The sequence below is a fragment of the Lynx canadensis genome, chromosome B1 (genome assembly GCF_007474595.2).
Source record: "Lynx canadensis isolate LIC74 chromosome B1, mLynCan4.pri.v2, whole genome shotgun sequence".
Classification (NCBI taxonomy): domain Eukaryota; kingdom Metazoa; phylum Chordata; class Mammalia; order Carnivora; family Felidae; genus Lynx; species Lynx canadensis.
Window position 1 is genome coordinate 70,555,876 of NC_044306.2, and position 14,131 is coordinate 70,570,006.

At 34.9% G+C, this 14,131-nt stretch overlaps 1 protein-coding gene across 3 annotated transcripts in view; it reads right to left on the reverse strand.

The window, feature by feature from the left end:
- GRIA2 (glutamate ionotropic receptor AMPA type subunit 2) overlaps positions 1–14,131 on the reverse strand; it is a 165,813-nt gene that overhangs the window by 53,746 nt on the left and 97,936 nt on the right. For all 3 annotated transcript variants that reach the window (XM_030312849.1, XM_030312850.1, XM_030312851.1), the window contains exons 4-6: positions 11,091–11,287; positions 6,705–6,758; positions 1,487–1,648 (exon numbers count right to left, since the gene is read on the reverse strand). In XM_030312849.1, coding sequence (XP_030168709.1) covers positions 1,487–1,648; positions 6,705–6,758; positions 11,091–11,287 — 413 coding nt within the window. The remainder of the gene's footprint in view (positions 1–1,486; positions 1,649–6,704; positions 6,759–11,090; positions 11,288–14,131) is intronic.

Sequence of the window (14,131 nt, forward strand, 5' to 3'; positions counted from 1 at the left end):
CTGTTTGCACACCAAAGGGCCATCACGATCTCTCTGAAACTTGGCAGAAGCAGCTGAAAGAAAGGCACTACAGGGGGAAATGCTACAGCAGGAAGGGAGCAAGCTTCCAACAGAGCAAAATCTGGAGCTAGAATCTGGCAAGATTGTTAATAGAGTGCATTGTCAAAGATGTCTCATACCCCAAGTTTGCCTTGTATTTTGATGCATGACCCATGAACTTCCATAATGATACAACTTCCTTGGGACAATAATCATCTCATTTTGCTCTCATCCTCCTTACAATAGGCAGCAGTGGAGGAACATGATGACTACCAGAGTATTCAAAAGGAGCATGTTAGTTCTATTTGGGGATGAATGCCACATGCAATGTTCATCTGACAGCTAAAAAGGCACCATCTTGGAATGGGTAGAAACCTGCAATTCCACAGAACAAGGGTCAGCAGTCAGACTTTTACTGAGCACAGGTGTAGATGTACCCTGACATCAATGAAAAGACTAGGTGTCCATTTTCCTTCTCATCAGCCTTGCTATATGACGGCACTCCCACAAGCCCACAATATTGTTATAAGCAGTGTGAATGTGGAGTATGAGTCAAAGTCACTAAACAAGAAGCCGCACAGTTTTGAGAAAAAAAAAAAATGAACTCTGGGTTATTCTTTAACATTCTATGAGATGCTGTCTGGAATTTAACTTAAAATTAACAGGATCCATTTATATACCCCAAAGTAGAGAATTTCAATCCTTACGTAGGACCAGTCTCACAGCCAGACCCAAATTTAAAGCCAAACATCCATATCTGTTTTTTTTTTTCCATTATGTGCAGAAAACAACAAGAAAACCTCTCTCTGATGTATAAACATAACTGTGAGAGCAAATGAAATAATACTGTCCCTGACTGGTTGATACACAATCTGCTTAATATACAAACAAGCAAACAAAATCATTATGCCTTTGAAATACTTTGCATTATGTTCTGAAGCTCTTAATTTTCAAAAATCTAGTTGCATAAAGAATGTGATCATCTCATTCCACTTACTCTTTCTTTGATCCACTCTTGTCTCTGCTCTCAATAAGGTGACCAAAAAAGAAACAACAACAACAACAACAACAACAAACAAACCTTCCTATCAACAGCAGAGACATTTAATATTTGGAGGTAAATATATGTATGCAGGTGGACACATAATAAAATACACTGAATAAACAAGTAAAGTCTCCATGGGGAGAATAAAAGATGAATCTGGGTAGTGCTCCCAACAGAACAGTGCACTGCATTTAGAATTCAAAGATTCTCTGTTTGGTTGCATGAAGCATTGCATTTTTTATAAGTACTAGAACAAACAGATTTTTATCTTCCTAGAGTGTTGCAGAGAACAGGCTACTTGCTAGCAGTTAGATATAGACAGATACAGATGCAGATACAGATACAGATATATAAATACATAGACACAGAGGTAGATGTACATATTGGTAGGTAGATACATACCTTAATTGTAGTCGTGTGTGCTCCAGGGTATTCTTTTTCTTCCAGCGTTGACCATCTTTCTATAAATTTAGATACCAGGGAATCATCATAGTCCACTATCTGAAATCCAGAGACGTTTGCACCTCCAAACTGAATTTTTAATAGGTCTCCATCAGTAAAGCCCTAGACATAGAACACGTGTCAGGCTTTCCATTAGGAATCAGAGAGAACATTTACAAAATAACCTATACATTGAGGTTTTACAGATGTCAAAGAGCACACGAGATCAAAAGCTTATAGGAAATGTTTCATGCATCTATCAGCCAGTACTCGGCACCAATACCTACTATCATCTTGTAATCACAGTAGGTCCTTAATCAATGAATGTTTATTGGTTGTACTCACATAAAAGTTCTCCATTTTATTGAGAAATCTTCCATGGATAAGGACGGGTTTTATTTATTGATTCTACAACAGAGCACTACCACATGGTTACAGATACTTAATAACGTAAAGCTAGTTCTCTGGGAGCTACACCATTGTGAGCAAGTTATTCTTATTAAAATTGTTCATTCTCTCAGGTGATAAGACACCTTTAAAATAAGAATGGAGGGTACTAAATGACTAGTCATTATTTGAGAACAGTCAAACAATTTCATATTAAGTATGGAACTTAATTTTTTATAAAATGTATTAAATTTTAAAAATCAATCTCTTGCATTATTAGAATGAATTCAGTCATTATTAAAACTATTATTATGTGGTACTTCCATTGATTTCAAATTTTGTGCTGTCATAAATTCTATCTCAATTTGAGAGTATTCTCTCAAAGATGAAATCACAAGATGAAATCACAATTTTAACAAATCACAATTATTAACTTTTTCACCTCATACATTTACTCCTTATTATTGTGCATAAGGATTGAAATTATCCCTGAATCCAAAATATAGGAGAATCTTGTCTTTGTTATTGATATTAAGAAAGTATATTTTAATATATTTGTGTAAAGAAGGATAACTACTTTGTTATTGGTTCATGATTTTGTTTTTTCTTTTTATCAAAATAATGCAAACAGTGCAAAAAAATACATAACAAAAGTTGCTGATTCTCTGCTCTGCCCAACCCTGTTTCAATTAAGCTGCTTCAAAACAATCAATTTCAATAATTTTTGTTTTTCATATATTTATCTCCATATTTCTGCATGACACATATGCTCTCTTTTTTTTCTTTAATTATAATTTTTTTTTTTTATTTTTATGAGAGAGAGATAGAGACAGAGCACGAGGAGGGGCAGGAAGAGAGGGAGACCAAATGTGAAGCAGGCTCCAGGCTCTGAGCTGTCAGCACAGAGCCCCACGCGGGGCTCGAGCCCACAAACCATGAGATAGTGACCTGAGCCAAAGTCGGAGGCTTAACCGACTGAGCCACCCAGGCGTCCCCACATATGCTTTCTTAATTTATCCATTTTTGATATTTTTTATTGAGTTTTTGCTTATGTCAGATGCGTATGCAATTCATCCACATTTACCTCCTCATCCATTTCACATTCGTGCTTTTCATATTTGCAATTCTGTTATTCAGAGCAAAGCCAGATAATGTGCTGAGGCTGCATTTTCCTTCATGAAAGGTATTTCATTCTCACATTAATAATTGCTTCAGTTTTTCACTACTACAGTTTTCACTACTTACTATAGTTTTCTATATACCTATCTTTAGTTTTTTCCAGTTGTTCCATGGGAACTTTTCATGTTTATACAAGTAAATCTTTCCTTTTCTAAATAACATATTCAAACATATCAAGTAATCTGCTTCTCTTTTTTTTTTTTTTTTTCTGAATATTTAATTTACAGGAGAACTTCTTAAACGCTGTGATCTGAACTGGCTCCTCTTTCCGTCTTCTCTGCAACAATACCCTGGAGTGTCCCTTCACCATGTTTCTGACTAGTTCCGAATCTGGCTGCCTTGATTACTATTCTTTCATGTTTTATTCCCTTCTTTCGGAGCCCTCAATAGTTTCCTGAGACACACTGGAGGTAAGTTTTTTGAGACACTGAATGTCTCAAAATATCTTTAAATTTTTTTTTTTTTAACGTTTATTTATTTTTGAGACAGAGAGAGACAGAGCATGAACAGGGGAGGGGCAGAGAAAGAGGGAGACACAGAATCTGAAACGGGCTCCAGGCTCTGAGCCATCAGCCCAGAGCCTGACGCGGGGCTCGAACTCACGGACCGCGAGATCGTGACCTGAGCTGAAGTCAGACGCTTAACCGACTGCGCCACCCAGGCGCCCGTCAAAATATCTTTATTTTGCTCTGACACTTGATTAGTATTTTGGCTAAGTACAGAATTTTAAGCTCAAACTTTTATAATCTGAGGACATTGTTCCTCTGACTTCTATTGTTTCTATTGAAAAATACAATATCATTATTCCTAATTATTTTTTGTAATAAATACAAAATTTTGACCTCCTTTGTACCCCTCTCTGCCTACACCTCCCACCTGTCCAAAATCTTTAAGATCTATCTTTCCCTGAAATGTCATGATGACATCTTCTTTGAAATATGAAAGGAAGTCTCTTTTCTTTCATTGCTTTCTGTACTCAAGGGGCACATTTGTGTCATCCAGTACTGGGAATTTTTCTGAATGTTCTTTGACAATTTCTTACCCCCGTTTTCACTACTGTGTCTTTCCAGAATGCCTATTATTACCACATTGCAACTTTTAGAGTAAATGTCTAAGTCCCTTTACAGGTTCCCCTGCATTTCATAAGGTATTGTCATTTTGTTACATAATCGTAAAGACTTTTCTTAAGCTTATCTTCAAAGTCACATAATTTTACTTGTTACTTTAGGAAAAAAAAAGTTAGCTTCCCATAACTCTTTCTTATTCTCTGAGGTTGTTTTTTTTTTTCTTTTTCATAATGCACTCTTTCTCTTCTTTTTGGATAAAATATATTTTATTTCTCTGCAGATATCCATTACAACTTTAAACATTTGTCTTGTGTTATCTGCCTGCGCTGTTTTTGTTTATTTTACTTTTATTTATTTATTTATTTATTTATTTATTTATTCATTCATTTGTTTATTTGTTTGTTTTATATTATATCCTTCATGGCCCAGACTTTTCACAAATGCCTAATTCTATTCAGCTATTTAAGAGTAAGACACTAAAAAAATTTTATTGGAATTTCCATGTGCATGGGGGAGGCTCCCTGATGAATGTGCTTCACACTGTAAGGCAGATAGTCTGGGAGGGATGGGTTGGTTGCAGCACTTTTTGTCCGTATCTATGGATTGAGGAAATGAAAACTAGATCCCTTTACGCCCACTTCTTGGTCACATTATGCACAAATCATCCTCTTAAGTGCTGTATCAAGAACTTACTCACAACCTGTGTTTGGGAGCTTAATCAAGCATTTACCAATTCCTGAGGAAATTAATCAAGAGTGGTATCTAAAGGGCTTTACTATCTTTCGTAACCACCACCTTTAACTCTCAACACACACTGGATAGGAAAAAGGGGACATTTCCAATCAAGATTTTGGAAGACCAAAGTGCTTCCACTCTGAATGGCATTCTTCAATTTGAAATGTCAGTGGAATTTTCAAATGTCTTCTAGTTCTCAGAAACCACAGCTTTTCTCAGATTCTTCGAATTTACCGATTCATTAGAAGTTCCATATGGTGAAGATACCAAGTATTCAGAAAAGGAGGAACACAATTTGAATTCAGATAAAGTATTAGGCACTTTTCTCCCTAGAAGCATGACAGCGGCATGAACTTGTTTTTTGATTTTTTTTTTTAAATCTTTTTACTTTGGTCATTCATACATTTCTTTCCTTTTTCATAGAATCAGATATCAACTCTCAAATTGATGAGCCACCTTCTGTCATTATTTCTCAATGTTCCAATATAATCTTCTCCATCTGGACATTTTTAAAGATCACGGCTTTCAATGTGGCTCTGTGTTGTTCATCAAATGGCACAATTCACACAGGGGACTAACTGTCCAGGCTGTTCCCTGCACAGAATGTAGTTCTGAAAAGTGAATACAGAGTTTTATCTATTTTAACCCTCGCTGCTCAGGTGGGAAGTCATTTCGGATCTGTAATAACATATTAATGGGTAAGTTCTGATGAATTTTATTGTAGTTAGCCATTTCATGGGCAAACAGAATTTTTACCTGAACAACCAACTTCTAGCAGTAGCATGTAAGTTTGAGATTTAATATTTTAAATCACTGCGGCCACCTTTTAGTGAAAACAGTATTTATCAGTTGTGAGGTGTTTGTTTGTTTTGTTTTGTTTTCTCCATGATTACCAACAATAATGTCTTCTGCTACAATAATCTGATATTCCAGAAACCATGAAATAAATCTACACTTATGTAGATATGAAAACTTTCCCAAGCCCTATTATGCTTTTTAGAATAAGCTCTTATTTTTTCCCTCCTTTTCCCACTATTTTTCAGAGGTTGGGGAAGGTGGTATTCTCATCAAGGAAGATCATACCTCTTTAAAGAACATAAACCTTTACAGTGATAAAGACATAAGACCATTTTACTGCTGATCTAAAAACTATTTTGAAAAAAAAATGTCTAATGATAATTCTAAAGGGCTCTGATTATATTTAAGAGAGAGATACAATTAACCACTTGGATATTCAGTATAATCATAATCTGACAGAAATCCCAATGAAAAAGTCATCAGCTATAGGAATTCAATTTCATTGTGTTGCTTACATAGTAAGTAGATAATCAGAAATAAATAATATATAATATATTAATATTCTTGACATTTCCAGCTTTAATTTTTCACTGAGATATTCTCGCAAATGGGCATTTATTTCAAATATTATATATACTAAAAACTTTAGAGGAATGAACGAAAGGAAAAATGTAAAAACACCATGACAATGAAAACCAAGAGGAAATTTGAATAATTAACCTTTATGTATTTTTGAAACTTTTCCATAACTAAATATGCTTTTTAAGACAATTTATAAACTTGTCAAATATCGTTCTCTAATTTCTTACATAATTTATAATAGGAGATTGATTAGAAAATGTAAAATAGGAAATAAATCCAAAACATAAAAAATTCAGAAAAAATATCATTTCTAATTAATAGAATCACAATATGTTTTTAAAAATACCACTGATAAATGCTGATCATTCACAACTATTTTATAATTAATAAACATCTCTATTAAAATAATAAATATCAATTAATTCACCTACCAGATTTGCAATGATATAATGGTAACCTTTAACATGTTTTCCAATGGTAATAACCTAACAAAGATAAAGAAACCATTATTTAATAAATGCAAATAACATAAATGTAAAATTATTGATGTTATGGCCCAAATGCGAAAAACAATAGAATTTTATCTACTATGTTTTTTGATATTCTATGAGGAGTCATATTTGACAAGATATAATTATCACAACAGTGACTATTTCTCTCAGAAAAAGGTAACAATACATTTTAGTGCTTTATCATCACTTCTTTCAAGAAGTCAATAACTAAACAGACATAATTACCTCAGTTTTGTCAACAGTGAAAATAAGATCACAAGATCTTAAGAAATATAAAACTAAAAACATGTATGAATCCATAATAAGCCATAGTTTTCTTCCTACAAAAGCTATTTTTTCATTAAACCCTTAAACAGCTGAAACCAACATCTGAGATTTTATATTCACACACTGACACGCAAATTTATAGTAGTACACACATTTAAAAAATATTAATAAGTATATAAAAGAATTCTTATATGAAACTATAAAATAATATTCCCATCTTAAGAATCTTGAAATGCTTACAATTTAGTTCCAATGAACATTATTATTTCCAGCTCGAGGCAGCAAAGTATCAGAGAAGCTAATATTTCTCCACAAATCTAAGTCAAAAATCAATGGTGAGATACACACATCATGGAACAAGTGGTCATTTTGGTAATGCTCACGTCAGTTTGGGATATTACTGAATCAATGTGACTTTTCACTGACCTGTACATCAACTAAAGAGAGTTGAATTTGGTAAAATGGTCATGTGGTAGTCCTAGCACTTAGGTATGAAAACGTAATTTTTATTTTTAAGAAAAGTGTCACATCAATGGAAAGCATGAAATACCTGGGCTATAGACAAACATTCAAATCATTAGCGTATTTGCCTAATTAAACTGTTTTGGTGGCTTCCCATTGCTTCCAGCGTTAAGAGACAAAATCCTTAATTTATGCTGAGAAGTCCAATGATCTTGCAAGCTTCTCCAGGCTTTTACCACTTTTTACACTGGAGCCTCGTCGGCCCTGTTTTTCAGTAATTTTGTGCACAAAAGGGCTTCTTTCCATCACCTCAGGGCTTTATATATTCTGTTTCCTCTGCTAGGAAAGCTCTTTCCACTATCATATCATTTGTCTTATTAATGCTACAAGCACAAGGAATCTCAACCCAATGTTACCTCCTGGGAGAAGACTTCTCTGACCTTCTCTTATCCTGGACAAAGTCAGGTACTCCAAAGCAATGCATTTAGATAAAGAACAAGGGCAAAATCCTAGGAAGCATTCCACCAAATATCCCTTTGAGGTTAAGTGATAGCTAGTTGGAAGAGAGTTAGGGCTTGTATTATTTTTAACCAATTTTTAGGTAAACTAAATCACCTTTTTCAAGAAAATGAACCCTCTGTATTGAAGGAACAGATGTCCTTCTGGATGAAAAATATATTAATTAGCATCACTTGAATTGAGTTGATTGTGTCCCTCACATACCCTACTGACATCTGTTGATTCTGCTTACTGTTCATTCTACTTTCTGACTCATGCATGTCTTTCTTCTGGGAACAACAACAACAACAGAACATTGTATAAACGGTGCTACCAGTAGCCCTTACTTGAATTAAGTGTTCCCTGGGAGAAAGCGGGGAGATACGACAATTCACTAACTCTACCCGTAAATAGGAATTAGTGCTGGTCATACTAACTCACATTTTTGCTTTACAATAATCATTAGCATTGCACTAACAATAGCAAATTTATATTGATTTCTCAATGTTTCTAATGGATCAGGTCTTTCCCATCTAACCACAACTAGAAATAAATAACTGTGAGGTTTTATTGAATGATAAAACATGCATAATCAACAAAGTGATTCTTTCTAACTTTAAGCTATTATGAAATAAAGTTTCAGCAATTCTGTTCTCCTATAAGTATTAATAGAGTGAATAAGTAAACAGTGTTTCCTTTTCTTGAAATGGACTTCAACCTCACTTTTTGCTTGGTAAACTGTTTTCCCCAAAGGCCGTCCATGATCTCCTAATCTAAATTTTTTCTGTCATTTTTTTCATAACATCCTGTTCTCATTTGTCAGATATACCATTATTATACTTATGCATTAATTTCTGTAAATATATCATAAATATTCACCTTAACAGGGTTTTGACTGTTTTGCTTAACATTACTTTCTTGGATCTACACGGTGCCTCTCTGGCAAACATTAGAAAATCAAGGAAATGTATTGAATGAGTAAATGAAGGAACCCAAGCCAGACACATGCTGCCAGTATGTGCATGAACCCTTCATTGATCCTCCTACCACTGTTAAGATAGTTTTTCTCTTCTAGGCTCTTCGACCACATTGTTGTATAAACTGTAATATTCTAATATGACAAGTAAAATTGGTCTTCATCTCTAAACAGTAAGTTCATGGGGTACAAATACCACTCTTTCTTTTTTTTTAAGTTCGAGAGAGAAAGAGAGAGAGAGAAAGGGAGAGAGAGTGGTGGGGGAGGGACAGAGAGAGAGGGAGAGAGAGAGAATCCCATGCAGGCTCCACACTGCCAGCACAAAGCCTGATGTGGGACTTGATCCCACGGACTATGAGATCATGTTCTGAGCTGCAGTCGAATGCTTATTAGCCTACTGAGCCACTAAGGTGCCCCAAGTTACCACTCTTTCTTCCTTCTTTGTGTCTCTCATTCTAGACACAGAGGATGTCTGAAATAAATGTTTGCTGAATGATGCAATCAACCACTGTACACACTCATTTAATACATTCAGAAGTGTCTTATGAAAACACAAATAACATGCATGTGCAAAATCTCTGTACATTTTGAACGAATGTCCATATAGACATGTATTTAATCATCGTATATTTGTTTCAAAACATTACATTCTATGTATTCCCAATTTCTCTTATAGTTTCTCTCTTCTAGTTTTAGAAATAATTGTTTTCAAAACAGCTTTCACCAACATTTAATATGATGAGTCATGAATACATAAATTCTTTAAACAAAAGACTAATGACTATTATTAAAATTCAGTTTTAATGAGAATCTCCTATGAAATTCAAATGAGTTGTTGAAGTTCACATTTGAACAAGAGGCCTTCGGGTTAAAAACAACCCTAACTTCATCTCCTGAGACAGGAACTAAGACTTTTCTACTGAAATGTTCACCTCTCTGGCATATAACATTTAGCCCTTTCTCAATAACAAGTTAGTTTTATCCAGTTATTTAATATTTTATGTGAGATCCATTTTGTATGTCTTAGGGCCTGTGTTATTACATATCAATTAAGGCTTCATCAACATTTATGTTTTCAAAATGCTTTGTGTTATACAAATTAGTGAATCTAATTGTCTTCTCAAAGGCTGAAAGGGCCAAGAAATGCATGCTTAACTGCATGTTTTTCTTCCAATCCTATATTATCCCTAGAAGCTACTACACACACACACACACACACACACACACACACACACACACACACCTACAAGTTAGGAAAAGCAGATATCCAGTGAAGCAAACCTTAACTTAGTAAATTATGATGCTGCTTCCGCTGCTTCAGCAACATCCCTGGTCACTTACCTTATCTATGTGATACAGTGGATTTTATTTTTATCAGTAGGATATTACTGTATGGCTGTCCTATCCTCCCAAAAAATCTTAAATGGAATCAAGGTGGTGTGGTAATAAGCACAGATAAAACATCATTACGTATGGTAAACTTCTCAAACAGCAAACACAGACTGAATACGACTCTCCTACATATTTTAATTTCATAGATTAATAGTTTTATGGTGATATAAAATCTACCTACTAGGAGGAAAACCATGATTCCTGGAAAAACATATACACACCCATCTGTTCTGAAGACAAACACCCATCCAGACAACAATATAGACTTAATGTTCCATACTGCACTCTAATGATTGAAGTACTCCATGTTTTGCCAAAGAATTCATGAACTACTCACTTTTCCCTTTGAACCCAGCCTCAATTTCACTTAATGTGGCTATTTCTTTATGCCTAAAAAGTTCAACAAGTAAAATTTTAATTTTCCAACTAAAAATATCAAAGTTTAAGGTAATGCTTATATAAAGCGTAAGAGTCAGGAATTACATATCGAATATATTTAATGATTAGTATGATGTGTCAGCATTATTGAAGACCATCTGCTATTGCTAACTGAAGCCGGAGATAATTTAATTGATGATCCCTGCTGCATCCTACATAAACCATAAAGTAAAAACTGCTGTTCAAGCACCTCACACAAATACTCATTGCAAATGCTGACATTGCACGCACATTTTATATTTGGTGCCATTAGAAAACAGAGCATAGCCAACCTGGTCTACAATGTCGTTTACTTTATCCCGTTCACAGTCCAGGATGACACGCCGTTCCTTTTTTAACTCCAGATCTTGAAAAAGTGATCGGTACGTCTCATCTTTCTTGTCATTGTTAATATTTCCCACATTGATAGCAGTCACCTGCCATTTCTTTTCAGCAGCGGAGTCCAGCACTGCCTGCAGCGTTGATAAGCCTAGGAAGGCAAAGAAAAATGATGACCAATAAAGATACTTAAATAACTCAGAATTATGTTGTGAAATCGACGGCGGATATATTTTTAAGGCTGCTATTTTCGTCAACCAAGGGGATGTTGACTCCTCTAAAAAGCTACGGCTACGATTTTTATCAACATTGACTTATTTCCACTTCACATCAGAAACTCTTTTATCTACATGCTATTGTTCTGATGGAAAGAGTTTGGAGGGATAAACAGTCTCCCCTTCTTTCAGCTCTCTCAGCTGTCTTCTTTCTGGTGTTACTAAAGAGTAATGTCTGTGATACCTTTGGTTAAAGTGAAATACAAAGACAGAGCACACATTTCTTTCTCTTACAGAATGGAAAAGACTGTTCCGTTACGTATGACGTTCTATCATTTCCAATTAACATCCTTGAGCAGGTCGTAACACTTTCAGGGAGACAAATCTACATGAGTCTCTGTGAGCACAGGAGCAAATAATCTCGAGGAGGCTGTCATGTCTCCCAATCAGCAGTTTCTTCTCCTCAGCCTCTGTTATATCGTTTTTTTTTTTTTGTTGTTATTGTTATTGGGACTGATCCCATAGGGATTAAAATGTTCACCTATCAACCAGATGGTAGCAGTTGGTTTTCTAACACAGACTTGTTACATTTACTTAATTTCCCAAACTATGAGACCAGTTTCATATTTAGTAGTAATTTTGCTTATTGCATCATACGACTGAGAAAATGTTATTTTTATTTTTAATTGTTTGTACATTACCTCAATTTGTGAATTTATTGCCTAAAGTTAAATCTGCAGCTTAGCACTTGGAAAAGCAGTACATAAACTTGTCTTCCACATCACTCCAGCTCTTCACGGCCAACCTAAATGCATCATTTCTATTAATAGTTTAATGAACAACACAGAATCTGGGCTCCAAAAAGAATTCAGGGCTTATCACATCATCTTCCCGATTCCAGAAAGAACTGCATCTTTCTCAGAAGAATGCTGATTCCTTTTTACCCATAAAATGTGAGACTTACCTAATGTGCTCTATAAATTTTATTCATGTACTAAACTTTAATTAAATCCATTTACTATGGCAAAAATAAATGTATTCTAAATGTTAATACCTATAGGGGCACCTGGGTGGCTCAGCTGGTTAAGCGTCTGACTACTTCAGCTGGGGTTATGATCTCATGATATGTGAGTTCCAGCCCCACATCGGGCTTGCTGCTGTCAGTGTGGAGCCCACTTCAGATCCTCTCTCTCTCTCTCCCTCACTCTCTCTCTCTGCCCCTCCCCCACTCATGTGCTCACTCTCTCCTTCACTTTCTCTCTCTGTTTCTCAAAAATAAATAAATAAAAATGTTTTTATAAAAATAAAAAATAAATAAAAAAACATATTAAATGTTAAAACTATAGTACCTGGAAAACATCATTAAAACTCTCACTGCCTAAACACCAGCCAAGTGTACCTAAGATTAGCCTAGAACACCTTGTGATACAAAATGCAAGGAAGCCCTCCCAAACTACCAGCATTGTGTCAAAGGACTCAGGAGCCAATGTAATAAAGATCACTTTAAGTAAAGATGAGGCAATTTGGGTATCAATAAGAATAACAACTGCAAAAGACTTTTAAATACATAAAATATTTTAAATCCATGAATTCTTAATGATATGCAAACATCTAAACTACCAAAACTGAAACAGGAAGAAATAGAAAACTTGAACAGACTGATGACCAGCAAAGAAACTGAGTCAGTGACATTTAAATATATATCTAAATATCTGGTTGTCTTTGAGGGATACTAGGAGCTGACTTACTATTCTGAAATTGGTAAATAAAGGAAGAGAAACATGCATTTTTTTTTGCCCTTCCTATACGAACTATACTCAGGATAATAATTAATTAAGACAGGTTTTCCTTTTTGGAAAGACTCTAGCTAATAAATGATGAAGGTATATAGATTTAGAATTATGACCATGTTGTACACGTAGTGAATCAATGAATCAAGGTTACGATCATTAACTGTTGCTAACAACACACAAAAAGAGATGAACAGAAGTTACATGTCTCTAACTAGGAATATTCAAACCATCTGTGGAGTATTCCTGCCAAAAAAGTGAACGTGAGTCTTATCAAGCTTCTAGATCTACCCAGCAATCCATAAGGAATATACAGCAGAGTAATACACTAAATATCATAATGTCGGCAACCATCAAATTGAAACTCTACATTATGTTACAAATCACTTAAGAGATATATTAAACAATTGGGGGATATGGACCTCATTTTTATCTTCATTCAAATAACCTATGGGAAAAATAGATGATGATATTAATGAATTACTGTTAATCTGCCTGCATATGCCAATGATATTGTGGTTATGTTGAAAACAAGAGTATTCTTTCAAAATACAAACTGAAATATGTACAGATGAAATGACATGATGTCCAGTATTGGTTCCAAAATAATTGCGAAGGGCAAAAGGATATAGATAAAACGGGATTCCTTGTATATTGGTCATTAACATAGCCGAGTTAAGAGTGCCTGGGGTCGGGGCACCTGGGTGGCTCAGTTGGTTAAGCGTCCGACTTCAGCTTAGATCACGATCTCACAGTATGTGAATTCAGGCCCCACTTTGGGCTCTGTGCTGACAGCTCAGCGCCTGGAGCCCGCTTTGGATTCTGTGTCTCCCTTTCTCTCTGCTCCTCCCCTGCTCACACTCTGTCTCTCTCTCCTTCAAAACCAAAAAACATTCCAAAAAAATAAAAATAAAAAAAGAGTCTTTGGGTGTCTTCTTTTATTCACTCTATTTTTTATTTAAAATATTTCATTATGAAAATTGAAAATAA